This window comes from Penicillium solitum (genome assembly GCF_028829755.1).
Source record: "Penicillium solitum strain IBT 25940 chromosome Unknown utg000001l_segment0_segment0, whole genome shotgun sequence".
Lineage (NCBI taxonomy): Eukaryota > Fungi > Ascomycota > Eurotiomycetes > Eurotiales > Aspergillaceae > Penicillium > Penicillium solitum.
In genome coordinates, this window is record NW_027072121.1 from 4,132,481 (window position 1) to 4,156,229 (window position 23,749).

General features: G+C 48.6%; 10 protein-coding genes across 10 annotated transcripts; 7 read left to right on the forward strand and 3 right to left on the reverse strand.

Annotated features, from left to right (window-relative positions):
• Positions 1-449: 449 nt before the first annotated feature.
• Positions 450-1,881, forward strand: N7455_001584 (uncharacterized protein; the record flags this gene model as incomplete). The annotated part of the gene is made up of 2 exons (XM_065604028.1): positions 450-658; positions 717-1,881. 2 exons carry the CDS (start codon positions 450-452, stop codon positions 1,879-1,881), a joined length of 1,374 nt encoding a protein of 457 aa, XP_065462519.1.
• A 158-nt stretch (positions 1,882-2,039) lies between these two features.
• On the forward strand, positions 2,040-4,628 carry N7455_001585 (putative serine/threonine protein kinase; the record flags this gene model as incomplete). Its single annotated transcript, XM_040951848.2, has 1 exon — positions 2,040-4,628. The coding sequence occupies one exon, from the start codon at positions 2,040-2,042 to the stop codon at positions 4,626-4,628; it is 2,589 nt and encodes an 862-aa protein (XP_040818470.2).
• A 281-nt stretch (positions 4,629-4,909) lies between these two features.
• Positions 4,910-5,122, reverse strand: N7455_001586 (uncharacterized protein; the record flags this gene model as incomplete). Its single annotated transcript, XM_065604029.1, has 1 exon — positions 4,910-5,122. The coding sequence occupies one exon, from the start codon at positions 5,120-5,122 to the stop codon at positions 4,910-4,912; it is 213 nt and encodes a 70-aa protein (XP_065462520.1).
• A 49-nt stretch (positions 5,123-5,171) lies between these two features.
• Positions 5,172-7,030, forward strand: N7455_001587 (uncharacterized protein; the record flags this gene model as incomplete). The annotated part of the gene is made up of 2 exons (XM_040951747.2): positions 5,172-5,333; positions 5,390-7,030. 2 exons carry the CDS (start codon positions 5,172-5,174, stop codon positions 7,028-7,030), a joined length of 1,803 nt encoding a protein of 600 aa, XP_040817573.2.
• A 481-nt stretch (positions 7,031-7,511) lies between these two features.
• Positions 7,512-7,973, reverse strand: N7455_001588 (uncharacterized protein). Its single transcript, XM_040951122.2, has 2 exons — positions 7,737-7,973; positions 7,512-7,671 (listed from the first exon to the last, which is right to left on the reverse strand). Exons 1-2 carry the CDS (start codon positions 7,879-7,881, stop codon positions 7,532-7,534), a joined length of 285 nt encoding a protein of 94 aa, XP_040817989.1. The 5' UTR covers positions 7,882-7,973; the 3' UTR covers positions 7,512-7,531.
• Positions 7,974-9,015: 1,042 nt separating this feature from the next.
• On the forward strand, positions 9,016-10,762 carry N7455_001589 (serine/threonine-protein kinase; the record flags this gene model as incomplete). Its single annotated transcript, XM_065604030.1, has 5 exons — positions 9,016-9,022; positions 9,372-9,423; positions 9,488-9,698; positions 9,753-9,909; positions 9,963-10,762. 5 exons carry the CDS (start codon positions 9,016-9,018, stop codon positions 10,760-10,762), a joined length of 1,227 nt encoding a protein of 408 aa, XP_065462521.1.
• An 826-nt stretch (positions 10,763-11,588) lies between these two features.
• Positions 11,589-12,399, forward strand: N7455_001590 (ubiquitin-conjugating enzyme E2; the record flags this gene model as incomplete). Its single annotated transcript, XM_040951581.2, has 4 exons — positions 11,589-11,615; positions 11,686-11,697; positions 11,833-11,983; positions 12,116-12,399. The coding sequence occupies 4 exons, from the start codon at positions 11,589-11,591 to the stop codon at positions 12,397-12,399; spliced, it is 474 nt and encodes a 157-aa protein (XP_040818459.1).
• Positions 12,400-12,944: 545 nt separating this feature from the next.
• Positions 12,945-14,382, forward strand: N7455_001591 (aminotransferase-like domain-containing protein; the record flags this gene model as incomplete). Its single annotated transcript, XM_040951455.2, has 3 exons — positions 12,945-13,421; positions 13,484-13,866; positions 13,923-14,382. The coding sequence occupies 3 exons, from the start codon at positions 12,945-12,947 to the stop codon at positions 14,380-14,382; spliced, it is 1,320 nt and encodes a 439-aa protein (XP_040818295.2).
• Positions 14,383-14,676: 294 nt separating this feature from the next.
• Positions 14,677-15,492, reverse strand: N7455_001592 (DUF3455 domain-containing protein; the record flags this gene model as incomplete). The annotated part of the gene is made up of 2 exons (XM_040951163.2): positions 14,677-14,784; positions 14,845-15,492. The coding sequence occupies 2 exons, from the start codon at positions 15,490-15,492 to the stop codon at positions 14,677-14,679; spliced, it is 756 nt and encodes a 251-aa protein (XP_040817558.2).
• A 1,391-nt stretch (positions 15,493-16,883) lies between these two features.
• On the forward strand, positions 16,884-20,693 carry N7455_001593 (U2 snRNP complex subunit HSH155; the record flags this gene model as incomplete). The annotated part of the gene is made up of 2 exons (XM_040951107.2): positions 16,884-17,025; positions 17,077-20,693. Exons 1-2 carry the CDS (start codon positions 17,016-17,018, stop codon positions 20,691-20,693), a joined length of 3,627 nt encoding a protein of 1,208 aa, XP_040818222.1. The 5' UTR covers positions 16,884-17,015.
• Between the last annotated feature and the right edge of the window lie 3,056 nt (positions 20,694-23,749).

Here is a 23,749-nt window from a genome sequence, read left to right on the forward strand (position 1 = left end):
CGATAAGCGATAAGATCTATCTCCTCAACATCGGTGTGTATATCACGTGTCACAATACGCCAACGACATCTGGCAGCCAGTCTTCATCGCTTTGTTCTTCAACGCATTCACACCTCTCATCGATGAGAAAATGTGTGTTAACTAGGCTGCGGTCTCTGAAATAAAAGCTCTGCCTTAGTTCACAGTGAAGGCCCATTTGCCCCTGCAAAGCATTCCATATTGGAAGGGCAAATGCAGAGAGACTCGGCATATCGACTCGATTATATGGATGTTCGGATTTCCTACGCGGTAGCTTGTTTTTCGATTAAATAAGCGACCAGTACCAGGTGAGTCCCAAAATGCTCGGCGGCGCCGCGCGACACGATTGCTTCTATCCCATCTACCCTTCTTCTATCGTTGAATCTACCCCCGGACTCGATTGATTACGGCCTGTGTAATTCTGAAACGGAATGGCTGACGAGTCTCCTAGTCTCAAAAATCTCATTGAGGAGCTCGGGTTTCCCCCAAGTGAGCATCAGTTCTTGCTTCGTCTTTTCGGCTCGTCCGACCCATTTGCTGGGCTTCCTGGTGCAGACCCAGAGGCCAGTCACAGCCGAAATCAATCTGGCCAAAATAGCTCTACGAGTATTGCTCGCAGACTTGCATCTACTAGGCTCTGGCAAGATATTCCTCCGTTCACTAAGTGGATTTCCCTAGCTAACCTACCACCCTCACAGTGAACGTGCCAATCAGCTTCGTCTACGATCTGCGAACCGTCATCCTAGTGACTCTCGCGAAGGTTTAGAAAGTAGAGATCGGGTTCATTACGAAGAAGAGTGGACTTCCCTGATTGGTACAGATTCAGAATCTCTGATCTCCGAGTTACTCCAACAGCTTGCAACGGACGACGAGCCTCCCTGTCTCGACTCCCCTGATCTTCCTGAGCACCCTGGGGCATCAGAGAACGCTGCACGCCCTGGATCCTTTGGACCCCCGAGCCCATCAGTCTATGACAGCGAAATAGGTGAGCCACCCGACTCTGTTGATAACTTCAACGAGACCCCCGGAACCCAAGGCAATTGCGAAGACTCCCAGGACCCGAGGACTTTAAAGCAACCTGGGAGCTTTGAGCAGCTACTTGAATCATTCCCAAGACCTCCCGGTCGCAATCAAACAGTCAAGGACCAAAGTTTCTCCCACGGTTATTCCGACGCCCAACGAGTGCCACCGAAAGACAGTGCCCAAGCTAACACATCAACGCTTGCCAGCAGTCAGATCAAACCTGCGACCAGTCTTCCTCGGATTTCCCGATTCTCTGAAGATTGGGGAGACAGTAACCCGATCGGAGAACAAGATTCTACCAGCATTCGTACCAGGGCTGGTACATCTGCACTCGACACCAGTGGGCTAGGTAATACCTCTCCTAGTTCTTCTGGAATCTCCTCGCCGTCTCATTCGACTGTCACCAACACTCGAAACGTTTCCCTTCAGATCTCTTCCCTGACCCCCAGCGCCTCTTTCAGAGAGTCACGTCTCCCCGTTGACTATCACGGGGGACAACAAGCGGATCCTGAAAGCTCCCACCAAGCTCAGGAGCGCGCAAATCGGTACACCTATACCCCTTTCCCTGAAAACCCCTCGAGAATTCGTCCGATCAGCTACGTGATCAGAAGGCAGCACTCCTTCCGCACTATCTTCGAAGGGCGTGCTACACCTACAGATTCCGCTCGATATTACCAAAAGACGCCTCTTCGTATCTCTACCCGTCCGTCAACGATCTCTTTGGCCTCTGGAAAAAGGAACACATCAAAGCCCAAGAGAATCTGGAAGCGTTGTGTTAAAAGGGTCAAACATTTGCTTTGTCGAACCCGCAAACGCACGCTGTCCGCTCTCAATCATTAATTCCACATCAGAGAAGCCGCATATCTTTACAATCCCTTCAAACTCATCTCACCCAACCCCTATCTCTATTTTTACTCCTTGCTCACTTTTACACCTGTCTCATTCTTACAACTATCTCTTTTCACACCTCGCTCATTTCAAGCTTATCTTCACTCACAATGGATTCTCGAACATCCCGTCTCCTGGACCCATCCTCGGCAATGGCGGCCATCACCAAGCACAAGGCAGAAGCGATCAAGCTAGCTCGTGAACAAGGGGTAGCCGTCCAAGAGATGTGCCGTCGTGCGAAAACCGAGGTTCCACCATATGAGTTTGAAGAGTTAATAGGCAAAGGTGCCTATGGTCGTGTTTACAAAGGTCACCAAACACCATCGGGTCGGCTGGTTGCCATCAAAGTCCTAGATATCGACTCACTAGATTACAAGTCACTTCGAGATTTCAGAGATGAGTCAATCAAAGATTTCATCCATGAAACAAAGGTGATGAAGCAAGTGAAGGATTCCGGTGCCAAAAACATCAATGAGATCATTGAAGCCATCTCCATTCACTCTCAGTTGTGGCTGGTCTGTGAGTACTGTCCCGGTGGCAGTGTGCGTACCTTGATGCGTGCAACAAACGACAAGCTCGATGAGAAATACATCATTCCAATCGCCCGTGAGCTAGCTGTTGGACTTCATGCTATTCACGAAGCTGGAATCATTCATCGTGATGTGAAAGCTGCAAATATTCTTGTTCATGAAGAGGGTCGTCTGGAAATCTGTGACTTCGGTGTTGCTGGTGTTCTTCAATCACAGCGAGACAAACGATCCACTTGGATTGGAACACCACACTGGATGCCGCCAGAGATGTTTGCAACTCGTGGAGAGGCCCATCAATATGGCAACGAGATTGATGTGTGGGCGTATGGGTGCACACTGTTTGAATTCGCGAACGGGAACCCGCCAAATGCAGGCCTGCGAGAACGAATGCAAATTGGTCGCCAACTAAACCGCAAAACTCCCCAGCTGGACAGCGAGATGTACAGCCAAGGCCTGAAGGACCTTATTGCCTACGCCCTTGACTCCAACCCAGAAACTCGTCCCACGATGGCAGACATCCTTGCCCACCCCTACATTGCCGATACGGAGGAGGAATATCCAACCGCCTCAGTTGGTGAATTGGTGAGAAACTACTACCAGTGGTCCCAGCGAGGAGGCCAACGGATTTCTTTGTTCCACCCAGGCGGTGCCGCGGCAGCTGAACTCCCAGGCATCGAGGAGTCAGAGGATGACTGGAATTTCAGTACAACAGATGGATTCGAGCGAAGATTCTCTGTCATTGACCTGGATGAAATTGCAGCCTCACTGGCGGAGATGCAGCAGTCAACCAGTCCTACCGACACAACGCCTGAGCAAGAGATGTACGAAACTTTTTCGGAAGACGACCTTAACTACGAAGATAAGGTCAATTTCGATGAACGTGTACGCCGAGGTGCAGTAGCAATGGAAGGCCTGTTTAATGAAGAAAAGCCCAGCTACACATATGAAACAAAAAATGACTTTGTTCCCATCGAACCCGCCCAACCCACTTCCGATCTTCCCCTTCGTGCGGAAACAGACCGCTCTTCTGTCACGTCAACTTTTCTCGATATCGATATCGGGTCATTCGAGGCCTCGCACTACGCAGCAGGAGCTCCATCTGCGCAGCCTTTCCAATTGGTCGATGCAAATACTATCCGCGCGACCCGGTCCAGTCTTCGATTGAACAGGAGCTCGTCTGAGAATAGCTCAAAGTCGTCTGATAGCGGCGTGGATGACGATGCAAACCTCGAAGATACATTCGTGCCTTCTGGTCCTCGACCTCCCACCATGGACTGGAAATTCCCGTCATTCACACAAGATGAAGAGGAACAACCGGAAGAAGAAGAAGAAGAAGAAGAAGAAGAAAAAGAGAAAGAGGCCCCTGCACAAGAGCCCGTCACAGAGGAGTCTTTCCAGGCTGAGAAGCGAGCTACGATGCAGTGGACATTCCCAGTGATGGGATCCGTGCCCGAGAGCCAAACCTACGATGACCGACATGACACCCTCCGGGCCCCATTGCCTGAGGTTCAACCTCCACCGCAGTCGCAGCCACTGTCAACAGATGAACCAGGTGACTCACGTCCTTCGACTTCGGCATCGAATATCTCCGACTCAGATTACGATCCCTTCCGCTTCGATCGCCCCACCACCCCAGAGGGTGCAAACTCACTTCATCACAGTCATTTCTTCGACACAGAACTCCCCGCAATGCTGGAATTAGCCGGTTACAATGAATATGAGGCTTCAGGGATTCTCGATGGCCCCGGGCCAGACGAAGAATCTCACCCTGTATGGAAGGAGCACTCCAGGACTTCCTCGTACGAAGATGGTATGACAGCTTTACCCACTGCCGTTCCAGTTCCCCAAACCCCCACTGCTTCCTCGGTGACTTCGGGCCCGGTCTCAGAACCGGGATCTCCCGTGTTCGGAACTATTCGACATGTACGACACGACATGCCTGAAGTCCCCATACCACAGGTAGAAGATAAGGGACCAATCCCCTTCCCAGCTCTCAATCCTCCGAATGCGGCGAGTCTGATGGAGGGCATGGATGATGCTGTGGTGACCGCAGAACTTGACCGTTTACTAGGTGATTTCCTAGAGTCGCTTTCGGCGACTGGTGAGGCATTGTCACGGGCCGAGATCAAGCATGAGATGAATGGTGTTCAGGTTGTTGAGCAGGTCTAGATGACCAGAATATGGGCTTGTGGAATATTATTAGTAGCAAATATCCTTAGCGGAAGCCATGTAAGGAGGCCCAGATATGTGGCATCAATGAGTGTCAAGTTATCTACAATTCCAATAACTAATATTACGTGCGTTCATGCATATTATGTCCACCACGTAGATGTCCAGGAAGGATGATGATGTAGACACTACTTCGTGGCTGCTGGAGATAAAGATGTACTTTATTTGATGTCTGAAAATATACTTGGAACCATGTCTGTAGTATTAGGCGTCCTGGCTGGTCAAGCCCGATAAACATGACTGAACAAGGTAGAAGCATATACACTGGACTTGCCTGGCAAGCTCTGGGTTGGCACCTCAAGTGCCCAGGTCTTAATTTGAAGAGGCAGAGTCTCCAGTCTCTTGTCTCCTCTCTCTTCTTGTCCCATCTCGCGTTTTATCTCTTCTTCTTCTTCTTCTTCTTCTTCTTCTTCTTCTTCCTCCTCCTCCTTCATCGCTTGTTCCCTCTGTATCTCCCCCTATCCATCTTCAAATACCCCAGAAATGCCACGAGAACCTTCATTGCCCTTTGGTGCCTTCTCTCCTCCACAGAACTCTTATGAATGGAAGAGAGCTCTCCTGGATGTGAAATGGCTATGTTTCAATCAACAATACAAGCAATGTGCCTTGCGTTGCAATCAGCTCATAGACACCGCGTCTAGTCCGGTTTGTGTTTCACAGATCTCATCCCAAATTCTGATTGCTAACGGGTTTATGCATAGCTTCATCCGATCCGTGCGACATACCTCCACTATTATGCAGCCATCTCATATGAGTACATGGGACGAGCAGCTCATATATTTTCGGCTGTCAAAGTCCCGCTTCTGACTTCTGCTACGGAGCGGTTCCAGATTTCCTATGAGTCGTTGCCAGCCACTATCCCTCTGCCGGTTCTGAATCCCAACCAGACCTACTCGCCAGTTACTTTTCTTCATTCGCCCGACTCGACTCCTCGGTCTTCGTTGAGTACTGTCGCGTGGAGCCCTGAAGTTTCCCCGACCCATGGTGTCCCTCCTGGCCCTGATCCAAATGCTCAAACTCTGTCAGTTCAGAATCTGTCAGCTCATAATGCTAAGCTAGGTCACACCCCCCCTTCGCCCGCCCATTCTCCCTCTTCCTCTTCAAGCCATTCTGTTACCACTGCCTTTTGTCTCACGCCACCTCCTACTGTCCGGGAAGTTTCGCGTCTTGACTATGACGCTCCCCCTCCAGCCTTTCATATTCCGCCTCCGAACCGTGAGCCTCCGCCTCCACCACGGGCCGTTCCTGTTCGCCCGGCTACCAGAGACCAATTGCTCTCTTTTAACGGTATCCGAGATGGACTTCCCAACGGGGGATCTATCGTCCGAAACATTGCCCGCATGATTGATAATTCTATTATCGCGGAAGCCGACGACCCTTTTCTGGCCCGCGTGCTGCCAAAACATCCCGATTTAAAGCGGCCACCAGGGCGTCTGTCCCCGATCAAGTTCCCAGCTGAACTCGAGGACCCGGTAAAGCGCAGCGAGCTTATTCCATCCCCACTTGCCATTCGGAAGAGCTCTGGCGAGGTGCTCAAGTGCAGCAGTTCCGCAATGGTAATCTGCGGAGGTTCAGAGCAAGAAACGTCTAGGAATGAGGTGAATCGACCAGTCCGAGCTCGCCCTCCCCGGCTACCCTTGAAGATAATCCCATCCGGACGTCTAAATGCTAACACAGAGGAGACGGGTCCTTCAACCCTAGCATCGCGGCGGAAGCGTCTTAGTCCCGTCCTCTCTTCACCCACGACCAAGGCTCCATCGACCCCCACCCCCGTTATGAGAAAGAAGGTCCCCGTCCTCGGCTCGCCGTTCACAAGCCGCGCAGGATCGCCCAAGCAGAAAAGCATCAAGTCACCCTCGTTGCCGTCTAGAAAGTCATCCCCCTCCCCCGCGCCTGTCAGCGCCGAGCGCGCCGCCCAGATCAATGACTTGAACGACGCCATCAAGTGGTTACGTGAGCATATTCCCGCGGACGTGACCGGACTCCGCAAGCAGATTAAACATGTTTCGGACCTGCAGCAGGCCCGTCGCTCTCGCAACACGACTATGGTCCGTTCTGCCTCCTTCTGGACTTTTTCGCCCGTTAAGATTGACCCCGATTCCGGTGAACCCCAGGAACCTCCTGTGATTGAGGGGCCTAATATCGATGAGTATGGAAATATTATTCGGGTTGAGACTAAGGCGCAGCGCATTAAGCGGCTCAGGGAAGAGGATTGGAGGATTGGTATTCGGTCGAAGCATAGTCTCTGGAAGGGAACTGAGTACTACGATAAGCTTTGCGAAACTGCTTTGGCAGAGCTTGGTCCTACGGGTTATGGATCTCGTGAATGGCTGCAGCGGTGAGATCTTACTCCTCGTTCTCTTGTTGGTTTATTTTTATTATTTGCTCTTTTTGCTTTTGTGCTTTTGTTTTCTTTTTCGGGCGTTACCAGTCGTGCAAGTGCGGATGCAGTTGCATGACGTTGGAGCTATTCGATTCCGGGTGCTCGATGGGTATCGCATTGGTCAATCTGCCTAGGTGGTTGACACTTTAGGTCATGGTGATAGCCATGATCTGTGTTTGATCAACTTGGTTGCGGATCGGGGTGGTTTGGGGGAGTTGAGTATGCCATCAGGTATACTGGAGGAAATAATTGTTGCATCTTCGTTCAGTTGGTTTAGTACAAAAGATCACGATATGGTCTTTTGTATGTTTACCGCTTGGGTGAAGGTAGCCTGGAAACATCCATGGATCCCTATGGTTGGATTTGTTTCTTCAACTTAATCTCAAAACTTAATCTTTAATTTCAATCAAAAGTCACTCTTGCTATTCCAAGGTTCTTATCCTTCGTTCTAACAGTCCACTCAAAGACCTTTACTCAACACAGAACCAAGTCCTTCTCCCAGACCTTCTTTCCCAAATATGCCGGCCAGTTGGTTCCCGAGTTGATCTTGAATCTTGCTTAGATTCTGATCCTCGGTGAGTTTCTTGCCTGTGAGACTTTCTATAAGTAAAACCCGGTTAGTATGATTCTTTTTCTTTTCTTCTCTCTTCTTTGATACAACATACTTTTCAATCCATAAGACACCTTTGTCTCACCCATATAGTCCAACAGGAGCTCTTGGAGCTGTTTCTGGTATGGGTCTAGATAACCAGCGACCCAAGCGCCAAGTAGAATTACCTGGAAGGTAAGAAAGAAGAGGAAGGATAGCATAATGGAAAGTTGTAGTTCTTGGGGATATTATGATAGCACATCTCAAGTTCAGCAGAATAGTGGTTGTTGTGGTTCATATACCTCTGGCTAAGCCTATGACGTCTGGTGACGACGCCGTGCCACACAGGCACCTTGGTGGGGTCGGGATATTTATTGCCAATCAGGGAAGGACTTGTATATTAATTGGCATGCATCATGGCAATTTTCAAGTTACGCAGGTGTCATTCTTTTCTCTATTTGGATTGCCAGTCTCAAGTAGGGTTGGGATAAAGTGGTGTTGTGGCTCTAAATAGATCCACCACAGCTCTTTTCAAATGTTCTATTTGCGTCCTTACCTTTAACTGGGGGGAAAAGATAACAACGTATATCTTTGCACTTCGGGGCTAGAAAATAGAAGACAGAAAACAGAAAAGGATTGTGCATTCTTCATAGTGGGTTGTAAATAGTGACATCTCCCAAAATCACATGCAAGATCTACACTGTACATGAAGTTAATGTGCATGCAGTTAGTCAACTAATTGGACTTTAATGCTAACTTTGGGAATATACATCTTGGTCTTAATTCATGATAATTATCATGTGTTTTCTCCTTTTTTCTCCTTTTTTCTCCTTTTTTTAATTAATATATTAATTTCTATAGAGTCAGCCCTGGAGGCAGTGACATTCCCGTTGTGGCTGTGCTGGCGCTAAACCCTACAGCCTTGAATCAACTCCAGGCTTATCGCGTCTAGAACTCCTGATCTTCCCCCTCTTCAGCCCGTTTTTTTTTTTCTATCTTTTTTATTTTCATCTCCTTGGCCTGACTTGCGATTGAACTGCGATCTCTGATATTTCTTGGTCTACGTGTGGTATGTCTACACCATTGGTTCTGTTTGGAATCTTTATGCAGCCACCCCCGCGCATGGTCACCCCTCGAATTGGCCGTGTCTATATTTTCTATGTTTTCTATGTTTTCTATATCACTGACCTTATTCTCTTGCTAGATTGGACACCATTTTCAACCTTAAAAGCCTCAATCCTTGAATCCTCCTCTTCTTCATTTTAGTCGTTGCTACCTAACGGGTTCCGTGCCCATTCGAGCCCATCGCACACCGCGTCTGCCACCTTAGGCGTCTGCAGCCCTATCCCCACATCATGAGTTGTGAGTCGATATTCCATATTTACGGGACCTTTGTCCTCTGTTTCATTTTGCTATGATTCGCCCTGTGGTCTTGGCCGAATATTGTCCGGCTTCGCGTCAGCCTTATCCATAATCCGACTCTTCACTGCCTTGGGATTGCCATGTCAATCTACACGCTGCCTGCCAGCCCCCCATGGAATATATGGGGGCTAGGAGGACTTGGTCTTCTAGCTGTCATTTTGTGTCACGGTCTGCTTCGCCATGCCTAAGCCCTCCCCGCTCGGTCGGCTCCTCCAGGGGTCCTTTGCTTCATTTGTTTTGCGCGATTCGTCTGACCGGCCCCGCAATTTACTAACTTACATTCCTCTAGTCGCAAACATGCTCAACAAGCTGTCCGGGCAGCCGGAGAGCTACGAAAAGAAGTACGGCCTCCTTATCTTAGCTCCCTTGCCCCACATTCGCTAACCTGGTTTTCGCTGGCTATAGGGCTCTCTATAAATTCGGACGTACGCTGGGTGCTGGTACCTACGGAATTGTTCGCGAGGCGGATGCCACCGACGGACAGAAGGTTGCGGTCAAGATAATTCTGAAGAAAAATGTCCGCGGCAACGAGGGCATGGTCCACGATGAGCTTGAGATGCTGCAATCTCTCCAACATCCCCACATTGTCTCTTTCGTCGACTGGTTCGAATCTAAGGTGAGCGCGTCTCTGTTTGACCGAACCGGTGCAGGGTTCTAATCGTCGACCTAGGACAAATTCTATATCGTTACACAGCTAGCCACCGGTGGCGAGTTGTTCGACCGGATCTGCGAGTATGGCAAGTTCACTGAGAAGGATGCGTCGCAGACCATCCGCCAGGTGCTTGATGCCGTGAACTATCTGCACAAGCGCAACATTGTTCACCGAGGTTGGTCTCCTCAAGTCATACTAGCGCTTTACATGTAGCTAACCTTTGCAAAGACTTGAAACCCGAGAACCTCCTCTACCTCACCCGTGCTGCCGACTCTCAATTGGTCTTGGCAGATTTCGGTATTGCGAAGATGCTGCACAGCCCCTCCGAGGTACTGACCAGCATGGCCGGTTCCTTTGGATATGCTGCGCCTGAGGTCATGCTCAAGCAGGGCCACGGCAAGGCTGTCGATATGTGGTCGCTCGGTGTCATCACCTATACCCTTCTATGTGGTTACTCCCCCTTCCGATCCGAGAACTTGACCGATCTCATCGAAGAATGCCGGACAGGCCGCATCATCTTCCACGAGCGGTACTGGCGCGATGTGTCCCAGGACGCCAAAGATTTCATTCTCACTCTCCTGAATACGGACCCCACCAAGCGAGTTTCCTCCGAGGAAGCCCTCAAGCACGTATGGCTGACCGGAGAGACTGCGAGCGATCGTGACTTGCTGCCTGAAATCCGCACCTACATTGCGCGTGCCCGTCTCCGCCGCGGAATCGAGATCGTCAAGCTCGCCAACCGTATCGAGTCGCTCAAGATGCACGAGGAAGAGGATGGAGATGGAGAGGATATCCCCAGCCCCATGGACGTGGGCGACTCAACCGAAGAGCCAAGTGCGGCGGAGCCATCAGTGCCAAGCGGCGATGCCAGTCCTACCCCTGGCCATGCAAAGAAGAAGAGTCTGGCCAGTGCTGCTCGCGGTGCTATTTTCCGTGAAGTTGTTTTGGCTAAGGTTCGTGAGCAGAAGGAGACCGAGGAGCGGGAGAAAGTTGAACGTGAAGCTCGCGAGAGGGCTGCTTCTTCGTAGATCGTTTGCCATCTTTTTTTTTGTTTCTTTTGCATCTTATGTCTTGTTTATACGCTGTTCCTATGTCCTGCCCTGTACTTCTCTTTTATCTGCCTGGCGGTTTCTTGGATATAATTCTGTGATTCCCATTTATCCTAGTCAATCAGAGTGAACATACAATTGTGAAGCAATGATGCTTGCTTTTCTTATTTCGATTGAGATTTATATTAAAATTTGTATCTGATATTCACAAGTGATGTATGACATTTTACACTTTTACTCTATATTTTGCGACTAATCCTTCTACAATAGCATAAGAAATCTAGAACGACTATCAGAAAAGATGTGACGCCGAGCATTCAGTGATATATATTGCTCAATAATTGCGTTGCTGTCTGACTATGTAATAACTAGTTATGTAATTTTAACAGTCTACATAGTAAATAGTACTTGATTGAGACTTACAATGTTTCAGACTGCTAACCTAAGTGCTTATATACAAATTGAAATGTCTACGACAAGATAGAAAGCCATCTACCTTGGGAGTAAAAGTAGTATGTACCATGACCAATATATATAGTCAGGTGTCGATATCACGTGTATTAATAAATGATCTCCCCACTTAGCTTTAGACCCTCATTTGCGATCTTTTGACAATATCTCTTCTCTTCTGGCCATCTTATACCCTTTGCTGCTTCAGTTTATTTGCATCTCACTTGCTGAGAGGTTCCTCGCATTTCCGTCCTCAACGTCATACATCCGCTCTACTCCACCCCCGAGACACCGCCCCTCCTTCCCCACCGGAGCTCAACCATCTAAATCTTTTCTTTCAGCACTCATCGCAACAATGTTCGCTACAAAGCGTCTGAGCAAGGTGAATTTACTCTGGATCTGAAGCCTACTGGAATGCACATCTTGCTGACTCGAAATTTCTCAACTTATAGGAACTCATTAAGGTACCAATCCCTCCGCTTTCTTCTAAGCCTTATCGCATTTGTCCTGCCGATGACATCCTTTGCTTGGGAGCATACCATGGCGCACATGCGTATCGCTCATCTATGAACATGTTTCCCTGACCTTTGACCTTCTAGATGCAAGAGCATCTCCCACCGGGAATTACAATCGTCAAATGTGACAATCTGGAGGAATGGCAGATGGACATCAAGATCCTTGACGATAACCCACTTTATCTCGACCAGACTTATCGCCTGAAGTTTACCTTCAGTAACAAGTACCCTATTGGTAAGCCCCATCTTCTCAGCCGTCAGCCTCGGTCTCTTTCGTCCCTCTCGGTGGCTCCATTCCACCCCTCTTGTCCTTATCTCGCCTTGCAATTATCAGATCATTCTGGGTTCTGACACACAATCTTTTTAGAACCCCCCGAGGTCCAATTCATCCAATGTGCTGCCTCCACCGGCACACCCCGCACAATCCCAATGCATCCCCACATCTACAGCAATGGCATTATCTGCCTTGACCTCCTGGGTTCCGCCGGTTGGTCTCCAGTACAGACTGTTGAGAGCATCTGCATGAGCCTTCAGAGCATGCTTACCGCCAACAATCGTGATGAGCGACCCGCCGGCGACAAGGAATTCATTGCCACCAACCGCCGTCGCATCCGTGACATCAACTTTGTCTACGAGGATGACAACGTATAAATTCCTAGCTCCTCCATAGTTGGAGCTAGTCCGTGGTGTGTGCGGGATAGGTGATGACCTGCGTTGGCGGGGTGGGGACATACATTGGCGTTTTTCTGCATGAATGCAATTCCGCCACTTGAGATTCGAGCGGCAGGATTTACATGGTGCCCGGTGAGATTGTATTTTTCTTCATTCTTCGCGTTTGCATTCATCCTGGCGCTGGCCTATTGTTGGTCTCAATCATGGAATGGGTGGTTTTGTTGCGGGCGTTCAAGGGTTTTTATTATTTAGCAGTCCGATCAATAAGAGAACCATTTCTCTTTAAACAATATTTGGTAAGTAGAGTTAGAGTATACAAAAGAGAAGAAATCAAGTAATAGAATCTACAGTATGGGCAATTGTCTATTTTGTCCAGGGGAAAACGATAGCGGATGTTCAATGTGATTGGCCAGATCGCTTATATTCCCAAAGCCAGAATGGTACAAACCATCCAAGCCCCAAGTATAAGAACGAGCGAATTTTCTCAAAATAATATTCAAGTATACTTACCTTCAAAATCAGAAATGGCACCTACGACTCAAATTGACCTTTTCCAGGGATGGCCCGCAACAGCCATGCTCCCAGTTGAACGCCTCAAACAAGCAGCCAACTACGCCCTATCCAACAAAGCCATATTTACCGAAGGCTTTGCCTATGGCCCCGATGAAGGCTACTCCCCGCTAAGAAAAAATATAGCCGAGTGGCTATCCCGATCCTATGCACCTGCGCAGCCCATCAGCGCAGAGCGAATATGCATTACTGGCGGTGCCAGCCAGAATCTAGCATGTGTATTGCAGGTATTCACGGACCCAGCGCAGACAGAGATGATATGGCTCGTGGAGCCAACATATCATCTCGTCTTCCGGGTATTTGAGGATGCGGGGTTCAGTGGTCGGATGCGAGGGATACCTGAGGATGGGGAGGGGATGAATGTTGGTGCACTTGAACTTGCTTTGGATGAATTTGAGCGTAGCAGAAATTCGGGCTGTCAAGATGGCCAGGTATGTGCTTTTTCCCATGCTAAACTAGTTGCTTTTGAGGTAACACATGCTAATGGAAATAGGAGAAGACATACAAGCCCCACAGGCCGTATAGAAAGATATACAAGCATGTCATCTATTGTGTCCCGAGTTTCTCTAATCCGTCGGGGACGACAATGTCTTACTCGCGGCGCGAGGCACTTATCAGAGTCGCGCGGAAGCACAATGTTCTCATCGTCGCTGATGATGTGTACGACTTTCTCAGTTGGGGCGCGACACAGCCCGCCAACATGGTTTCGCATCTTCAGCCGCGGCTCGTGGATATAGATCGGGTGGTTGATGGTGGTCCAGAAGATCGATTCGGCAATGTTGTGAGCAATGGATCATTCAGCAAGCTTATTGGTCCGGGCTGTCGAGTTGGATGGGCTGAAGGGACGAAAGACTTCATCTATGGTCTTTCTCAAGCGTGAGTGCTCATTCCTGGTTCAGAATATTGAAAGTAAGCTAAATGTTTGCTCGCAGTGGTTCTACGCGCTCTGGTGGTGCTCCTTCGCAACTAACGTCAACTTTCATCAATGAGCTGCTTGAGGATAACTTCTTGCCTGAATATATTGCCAACATCCTAGTCCCTGAAGGACGACGAAGACATTGTCTTCTGGCATCAGCAATCAAAACACATCTTGGTCGTTTCGGCGTGTCATTTACTCCTGATCCGGAGACTAGTCCAGTCGCGGGGGGATACTACGTCTGGGTTCAGCTCCCACCCGCATTGACCGCGGCCCAGGTGTGCCAGCAGTCCCTAGAGATGCAGAATCTGGTACTGGGTGGCGGTGAGACATTTGCAGTTCCAGGGAATGTTCCAGGGGGAGACTTGCATCGCAGGCTGAGACTTTGTTTCATGCGGGAGGATGAAGGGCGGCTAGTTGAGGGGGTGGAGAGGCTAGGGCTTGTCATTCAGAATATACTTACAAACAACAAATAGATGAAATAGAATTGGTGCCACCTTTGGAGTTTTCCTTTTTAGAGTATCTTATGAAGATCTGCAACCTCTACTTCAGACTTTGAATTTATTAGAAATCCCACCATACAAAATACCTACTCAGGCGACTACAAACTGCTTCCTTAGATAAATCTCATCAAAATTCGTGAACTGCATTTTCCACACAGTTCTAAAACCAGGGATTAGAAAGGCCTTGCTCTCGCAGTCGTATATATCGCTTGTAAAAAAAAATCAAAAAAATCCACCGTATCGCTCAAAACAGGAACTTAGCTTCTGTCATCCGTAGAACCAATATTCTGCGGCATAATCAACTTGGATCGTTGCATCTTGTCCCGCACACGTAACTGGCGAGTCACCTTGGGATGTCACAACTCGATAAACTTCCTATATAGAACAATTCGGTCAGATATGTATGCCCCAGACCCGTGGATAGCCTGAACTTACCCGAATGCCATTCCCCTTCTTGTATCCTAGCTTAAGCCACGGAACATCGCTGGAGGATCGTGATTTCGACTTTGGCGCTGGAGTAGATGCTATTTTACTCGTAGCAACCCAGGAATTGGAGCCACTCAGTCCCATGTCAAAGACCGGGTCTCCATCAGCGTTGAAGTAATGTTCGCCAATAATGAGATTGGTGCTTCTCGTACCCTGGGCCACAAGGGCTGCCATGAATGCGAGAGATCCAAGAGGAGTGGCGCTGATAATTGGGGGGACTTCGTGGAGGAGAGCTAGCGATGATGATGCAATGCAAGAGGCATCAAAGAGTGTAGCGGCAGCCCCTATGGCTTTGGGCTTGATGGTGGTGGAGTTGGAAATCACGGAACCATTCGATGGACAGGTATAGTTCTGTGTTCCTCGACCCAATGCAACGTATTTGAGAGTCATGTTCGTGGATGGTGCTGGAAGCGGTGACTTTGTGGCGTCCAGTGAGAGGGATACTTTTGCCAGAGAACAATTCCCGAGTTTGATGTTGTCGAGTTGGTGGTAGATTTGGGAGAATGAGGAAGCGAGAGCCAGAGGATTAGGAAGACCCGAGTATCCTTCCACGTTTGCTACTGCGAAGAGCAATGGCAGCGCCAAGAAGAGCTTCATGGTAGCCTGGTAATTTTGGATCTATAATATGCAGGCTGTTTCTAGAATTTGCTCGAGCAAATCTAGTGCTGAGGCTGTAGAAGGAAACTGGGGTATAAGGGCAAGGATAAAATCAATAAACAGGGAGATATATCTCATTTAATAAAAAGTCTGCCGGGGCTACTCTGGTATGTAACAAAGGACATGCTCGGAGTTTGAGATGCGCCGCACAGGTAGCAAGGCTCTCGGCGTAAACCGAATTCAACTAAGCGCAGTGGATTTTGGTTTAATGAACCTTTGAAGGGACCAATAATAGATTCCATATAACTCGATACCGCCATTCAAATATGAGTTGTCTATATACTTAGAAAGTATCCGAGTCTGCTGACTGGGCTAACGGTGCCCTAAAGTTGGCTTCTTTGTTGTCAACCCCACCTATCTCGAAAGGTTGCTGGAGAGATGGGAAATGAGGTTTCAATTCACCTTGTTGGTTAAAATGAGAAGGATGTAACCACAGGGCTTTATAGGTTACACTAGCACCGTTGTTGTTTACTGGCCGGTAGCAAACGGTCGCCTTCACGTTGGACAACCTTGGAATAGATTGGGGTATGAGTAATATCATGTAGGCTTTGTCAATAACAGTAGCTTGGTATAATCAGCCTTAGGAGGCATATTGATCAAGTACATCCTGCCGAATCTTGGAAAGCTACGAAGTACAAGCGCTTATTTGATGCACCTACTACAGCCTAGATCCCTCATTGGCTATCGGAGAGTTTCTTGTTCCTGTCCCCAGTCATATTAATAACCTTTTTCCTAAATTAGACCAAAAATCTCAAGTGTGCAGGAACACTAGAGTTCATGCAGGCCTTCAATGTCCCTGATACACCGATTGTGGGACACAAATAGACCATAAGCGCCCTCACAGCGCCACAGATTTAAGTGCCAATCAGGCACCAACACATACATTTATGAGCCATAAAACACGGTGTGTGAGTGATTACATACAAGGCATCAGAGAATGAAGGGCCAGAGTGGCACTACTAGGTAGAGATATTAATGGTTCCTGACCAACTATTAGCAGTGGTAGCTCTCAGGGAGTTAGTCCTATGACGATGTAACATGCTTTGGGAGCTCAGTTTTTTTTCCAGCAAGGCTCATCGTCTCCCATTTTGATATCCTTAAGCTATTACTCGGTTCATTATTCCCTTCTTTTGGGGATGTTCACCATATTCCTTTCATCAATGTCCCGCCAACGTTGTTGACTGCCCAAACTTGGCCTGGGGCCCCGGCCGGCCCCGGGGGGCAGAATCATGCTTATATCATAACTCACGTGATTAGACACCTGAGCTTCTTGGGTTGTCCGGTGTCTAATCACGTGCTGCCTAATCACGACCTTTTCATCACGAGGCGGCTAGCAACACAGCATCCTCAATCACCATTATTGTGACCGTTACAGCGGTTTTCAATCCGGATGTAGCTGCGGTGTTCCCTTCTGCGGTAATACAGGCTCACTCATATCCTCGCGACTTTTACATTTCGTCACCATGTCTGACGGTAGGTTTTCGCAAGCTCTCCCGCCTGGCCATATACTGATCCCCACTGTAGCCGATATCGAGGCCGTTCGACGGCTCCAAGCTGAGCGCAATGCTGCAGCTGCTAGTCAAAAGGGCTCCAAGACCTTTGACCAATCTTCTCAACGCACTGATAACTCAACCAAAGCCTCCCTGACGGAATCCTTCGACACCTTTTTGTACGAACGGGATGGAGCAGAGAAGTTTTCGGGTTACGATACTTCGATCGCTGTTGATGGCGATGAAGAGATGGAAGATGCGGATGGAGGACACAAACTGGTTGGCCAATACACTGCTACCAGAAGCCAGATCGATGAGATGGCGCAAGGAACCGGCGTTGAGGAGGAGGACATTCTGCTAGGCCGTGAAAAGTCGGCGCGAATCGCAGACCGCGAGACAGACTACCAAAAACGTCGATTTGACCGTGGCGCCTTGACTCCGACACGCGCCGATCCCTTCGCTGCCAACGCGAACGTCGAAGGAGAAAGTCAAACCTACCGTGAAATCATGGCTCTCCGCGAGATCGATAGGGAAGAAGAGCGCGTCCAAAAGCTGATCGCAGAGAAGCGCGAGAAGGGCGAAGATGTCACTGAGCACCAGGCTACGTTGAAGATGGTGGAACACGATAAAGAAAACGCCGAGGCGGCCGTTGCGGTGACCTCCGAAAGAAAGCGAAAGAACCGATGGGACGAGGCTACTGCTGAACCAGAGAAAAAATCGCGTTTCGATCAGGCACCTGCTCCCGAAGAAGCACCCAAAACCGGCCGATCGAGATGGGATCTAGCGCCATCCCTCACAGCTGCCACTCCCGTCGGCAACCAAGGACTCGCCACTCCCATGCACCCATCCCAGGCAGGTGCCGCTACACCTGCAGTCGGGTTTGGGGCTGATGTTCCTGGCCAAGTTATTGGCTGGTCCGATGAAGAGCTCGATATCATGCTTCCCGGTGAGGCTGACGGCTATAAGGTCCTTGATCCTCCTCCCGGATATGAACCCATCCGAACCCAGGCTCGCAGGCTCACAGCCACGCCAGCACCCATTTCTAGCGCCGGTGTCGGGGGGTTCATGATGCAAGAGCCAGAAAGTGTTCAGTCTGTAGGGAAAGATCTTCCAACTGATATCCCCGGTGTGGGTGAACTTCAATTCTTCAAGGCGGAGGATATGGCCTACTTCGGCAAGCTGATGGAAGGTGGAGATGAAACCAGCATGACTGTGGAAGAAATGAAGGAGCGAAAGATTATGAGATTGCTGCTCAAGATCAAGAACGGCACCCCGCCCATGCGTAAGACTGCTCTGCGTCAAATCACAGACAATGCACGCGACTTTGGTCCCGGAGCTCTTTTCAACCAGATTCTCCCACTGCTCATGGAAAGGACTCTGGAAGACCAGGAGCGCCATCTGCTGGTGAAGGTCATCGATCGAATCCTCTACAAACTGGATGATCTGGTCCGTCCCTATGTTCACAAGATTTTGGTCGTCATCGAACCATTGCTTATTGATCAAGACTACTATGCTCGTGTTGAAGGCCGAGAGATTATCTCGAACCTTGCCAAGGCCGCCGGTCTTGCTACAATGATCAGTACTATGCGTCCCGATATTGACCACGCCGATGAATATGTACGAAACACGACAGCACGCGCTTTCGCCGTTGTGGCCTCTGCCCTCGGTATTCCCGCCCTCCTTCCTTTCCTCCGCGCTGTCTGCCGCAGTAAGAAGTCATGGCAGGCCCGACACACCGGTGTCAAGATTGTCCAGCATATCCCTATTCTCATGGGTTGCGCCATTCTCCCTCATCTCAAGGAGCTGGTTGGATGCGTCTCAGGTAACCTTAGTGATGAACAAGCTAAGGTTCGGACCGTCACCGCTCTATCTCTGGCCTCTTTGGCTGAGGCCGCGAACCCATATGGTATCGAAAGTTTCGATGACATCCTGAGCCCTCTCTGGACCGGTGCCCGCAAGCAGCGTGGCAAGGGTCTCTCTGCCTTCCTCAAGGCTGTCGGTTATATCATTCCTCTTATGGACGAAGAGTATGCCAACTACTACACCACTCAAATCATGGAGATCCTTATTCGAGAATTCGCCTCACCAGATGAGGAAATGAAGAAGGTCGTATTGAAGGTGGTCTCTCAGTGTGCAAGCACTCCGGGTGTGACTGCCAGCTACCTGAAGGAGCACGTCTTGACCGATTTCTTCAAGGGCTTCTGGATGCGACGTATGGCGCTCGATCGACGAAACTACCGCCAGGTAGTCGATACCACAGTGGATCTGGGCCAGAAAGTCGGTGTTGGCGAGATTCTCGATCGTGTCGTCAACAACCTGAAGGACGAAAGCGAGCCATATCGCAAGATGACTGTGGAAACGGTCGAAAAATTGATTGCATCACTTGGAGCGGCAGACATTTCCGAGAGGCTGGAAGAACGCCTTATTGATGGTGTCCTCTTCGCCTTCCAGGAACAAAGTATCGAAGACCTTGTCATTCTTAATGGATTCGGCACGGTGGTAAATGCACTTGGCACACGATGCAAGGCATATATTCCCCAGATTGTTAGTACTATTCTCTGGCGTCTGAACAACAAATCCCCCACTGTTCGACAACAGGCGGCCGATCTTATCTCCCGCGTCGCGCTGGTGATGAAGCAGTGTGACGAAGAAGCGCTCATGGGCAAGCTTGGTATCGTGCTCTACGAATACCTGGGTGAAGAATATCCCGAGGTTCTGGGCTCGATCTTGGGTGCTTTGCGTGCCATCGTCACCGTGGTCGGTATCACCCAGATGCAGCCACCCATTCGCGATCTTCTTCCCCGACTTACACCCATTCTGCGCAACCGACACGAAAAGGTGCAGGAGAATACAATTGATCTCGTCGGTCGTATTGCCGACCGTGGTCCTGAGTCCGTGAACGCCCGTGAATGGATGCGTATCTGCTTTGAGCTGATGGATATGCTCAAGGCTCACAAGAAGGGAATTCGCCGAGCGGCTAACAACACATTCGGTTTCATTGCCAAAGCCATTGGTCCTCAGGATGTCCTGGCCGCTCTTCTCGGTAACTTGCGTGTACAGGAGCGTCAGTCGCGTGTTTGCACAGCTGTTGCCATCGGTATCGTGGCCGAGACTTGTGCTCCGTTCACTGTGCTCCCGGCACTGATGAACGAGTACCGGGTACCCGATCTCAACGTGCAAAACGGTGTGCTCAAGGCCTTGTCGTTCTTGTTCGAGTACATTGGCGAGATGGGCAAGGACTACGTCTACGCTGTCACGCCGCTGCTGGAGGATGCCCTTGTCGACCGTGACCAAGTCCACCGACAGACCGCCGCCAGCGCGGTTAAGCACGTCGCCCTCGGTGTTATCGGTCTTGGTTGCGAGGACGCGATGGTCCATCTGCTCAACCTGCTTTGGCCTAACATCTTCGAGACCAGTCCCCACGTCATCGATCGAGTCATCGAAGCCATTGAAGCCATCCGGATGGCGGTCGGCACTGGTATCGTTATGAACTATGTCTGGGCTGGCTTGTTCCACCCTGCTCGGAAGGTCCGCATGCCTTACTGGCGACTGTATAACGATGCATACGTCCAGGGTGCCGATGCGATGATTCCTTACTACCCGGATATGGAGGGCGACGTGGACCGACCGGAACTATCCATCGTTATCTAAAGGATGACGCTGTAATTGGATGGTCTGCTTTTCTCTTCATGCATTATTAGATACAGATTCTACGGGGTGTGTTATTTGCTAGCCGGTGTTTTCTTTTTCTTCCTTCTGGTCAATATTTTTTCCATACTGGGGGGTATGTTTGGCGTCTCAATGTGTAACTGTATCCCATTTGTGAAAGTTAGAGGAATTTCAATATATCAATTCAAAATTTCGATTCATTGTGTTTTGTGATGAGTATCTCTAACATGCTTTGTGGCTGCTTACTATCGTGTGATTCCGGGAAGGTCATAATATATATTTCTACCCTCGGTACGATCATTGAATAGCCCCTACTCAGAAAGTTCCGATGAATCTGTAAAAACTGCGATTTTCATTGATTTCAATCTCTAAATTCAAAACACAACGTGTAGAGTCGATCGTTTCTATAAACCGTACTCCGTACCTTGAATAATCGACAAGGCCAAGCATGGTGACAGGGGCAATCAGGCAGGGATCGCTCCTAAGGCCGACAATCATGTCAATCATCGAGATCTTTAAATCAACAGGGTCTGGGGTCCAACATCGACGTCACGTATCGACAATAAGTACACATATTGATACTATCAGCAGATATAATGTTTCTTTAGCAAAACATAGCAAAACATAGCAAAACATGTAGTAAAGATATTAATCCCTCAACCATACGGGGGAATCCAACAACCCCCCCTTTCCCACATTTTGCCACACAAAAAATAGAAATTAGAAAACTCGTCATCACAGGGTCTCCCGTACAAAATAATCCAAAAAGGAGGGGCAGATGTATTTTCCCAATGGTTCCCCATTGAGCAGTCCCCATACTCCCTGCCAAGAGCGCCAAATGCCTAAGCTTGCCGTGGAAGGGTCTTGGCGCAGGAAGTGGCCGCGTAAGCTCTGGCAGATGTGGTTCTTGTGGGGAATATCCATTTTAGAATTACGTTTATACATACTAGTACGGAGTTCCGTAATGGTAGTTAGGCTTTTCTTTTAGTTACAATATGTACGGAGTACATGCATGGAGTACTTCAATATAGAATGAGGAACCCTAACAGTCTTATATATATATATATATATATATATTTATTTATTCTGGCTTGACAGCAAATATGCAGATATACCCTGATCCGCTAAACTATAAATCACCGAGTACGTATACTGTACACTGCTCTGTGTATGGACCTTGAATGTTAAGGACGGAGTACAGACAACGTAAATGTCAGATATCAAGAACCTAATCGGGACTGGAGTATGTACAAAGCTTTTCAAACTACACAGCCTCCCCCTGAATTCAGGGCCAGAATCCCCAATCAGTGCTGAGCTACGAACCGCGGAATGGAGGAGATTTTCATGGTTAACGTACTCCATGCTCCATACAACAAGATTGGAGTCGAAAAGAGAACACACAGACCCTGATAAGGGGGGTTGTGTAACGCCCCTTTTTTTTTTACCTTTTCCATGGTTTGGATATGGTTCCTTTGTTCCAAGGTTCCATTTCTATTTCTATTTCCTTTTTTTTCTTTTTTAATCGGATTTCCAGGGTCTACTATCCGCTTTCGGGCGTTTGAGGATCCAAGTTTATTTATTTCTTATTTCTTATTTCATTTCTTATATTCTTGTTTTTTCTTAGGTATTATTATTATTATATTATTATTATTTACTCCGCAGTCACTACGGAATACTTTCTATATTCTATAGTATACGGAGTACTCCGTCCATAGGTCATCTCCCAAGCTATCAGTTCTTCCCTTAGCGCAGTGGCGGACACGGCACAGAATCAGGACTCACTTTGCCCTGCAAGGACCATGGGTCCCAATTGAGGTTCATACAACATAGATCCTTAGATCGTGGAGGTAGCCCATGCAGGGAATGAACCCCGAGGGCGACCCCACCGGAAAAAGTGTAAATCGTACAGTGTTCTCCGTATATTGTACAGCATATCAGGCACAGATATATGATATGTACGGAGTAGAATGTATGTATGTTGTAGTGTGATGTCTAGTTATATCGTATAACATAGGTGGAGAAGATCGCGTGACGCGCATTTACCAAATCCAAAGGGCCGTGAGTAGTCTGTGTTGGTGCATGTACTAGAGTGCAAGATAGCTGTCAAGCATGCGAGATACCGAGTTTCCTCGGTTTTCATGTGAAGGAGTCCATATGGAGCAACAAAAAGGTTATGTGGACAAAGCATCGAGAGCTCTGACCCAATCAGCAAATACAGCGATTGACTTGCATAACACAGTAGGGATCATGGATCTCGGTTGGGAGAAGACTTACGCGTTGGATGATTGGAACCAGCTTAACATGCTGTCAATGCTTTTCTTTTTGGTTACTATTCCAAGGCAATGGAACCAACTAAGAAGCAAACCACGTACAACATAGATTGCAAGTAAGACATGATTCCTGTTCTGTTATTTTTTATTGTTTTTATATATATATATATATTAATTTATGGATTGCAAGGGATCGAAGACCCTGCAGTACGCCCCATTCACGACGGTTGAGGCACACAGCGAGGGGTGTACACTTGTGTGGATCGGGCGCCTCTGGCGCGTTACCTTTTTCTTTGGGTCTCCGTCAACGGACTGTAGTACGCACTAAGACTTAGACTAAGACTACGGCCCCTCCTTCAAGGCCCTTGGTATTTCCTGCAGTGTTTACAATGTCTGGTGACATAGGCCAAGAGAGTAATCTCTCCACTTTTTGCAAGTGCGTCTTTGTTTTTAATGTATGTGTAGAGGGGAATCTTTGATGTTTTTATATGATGCTATACAGCATTTCCAGTTCAAGTAATCTTTTTAAGTCCAAGTGATCTGGTAGAAGAGGGGGAATTTCTGTTACAGCGCACACCGCAGTTTCTACCATATCCACAGTGACATCTTATTCTCGGGGAACTCCAACCTGAACCGCAGAGATGGGACTGGACCGAACTTTGTTTTTTGGGATGGTGGCGGGGGGGTCCGATCAAACAGTTGAGTTAATCGCCTGTTAAGGCAAAAAGTATATTCTTCAGGCAAAAAAGAGGCGTACTTAGTCTAAAG

What these genes read in the sequence shown, in the direction of transcription:
- N7455_001588 (XM_040951122.2), bottom strand. Translation starts at nt 7,881, where the DNA reads ATGCTATCCTTCCTCTTCTTTCTTACCTTCCAGGTAATTCTACTTGGC. An exon ending in GGTGTCTTATGGATTGAAAA is followed by an intron (nt 7,672 to 7,736) that starts GTATGTTGTATC and finishes TTTTACTTATAG; the next exon opens with AAAGTCTCACAGGCAAGAAA.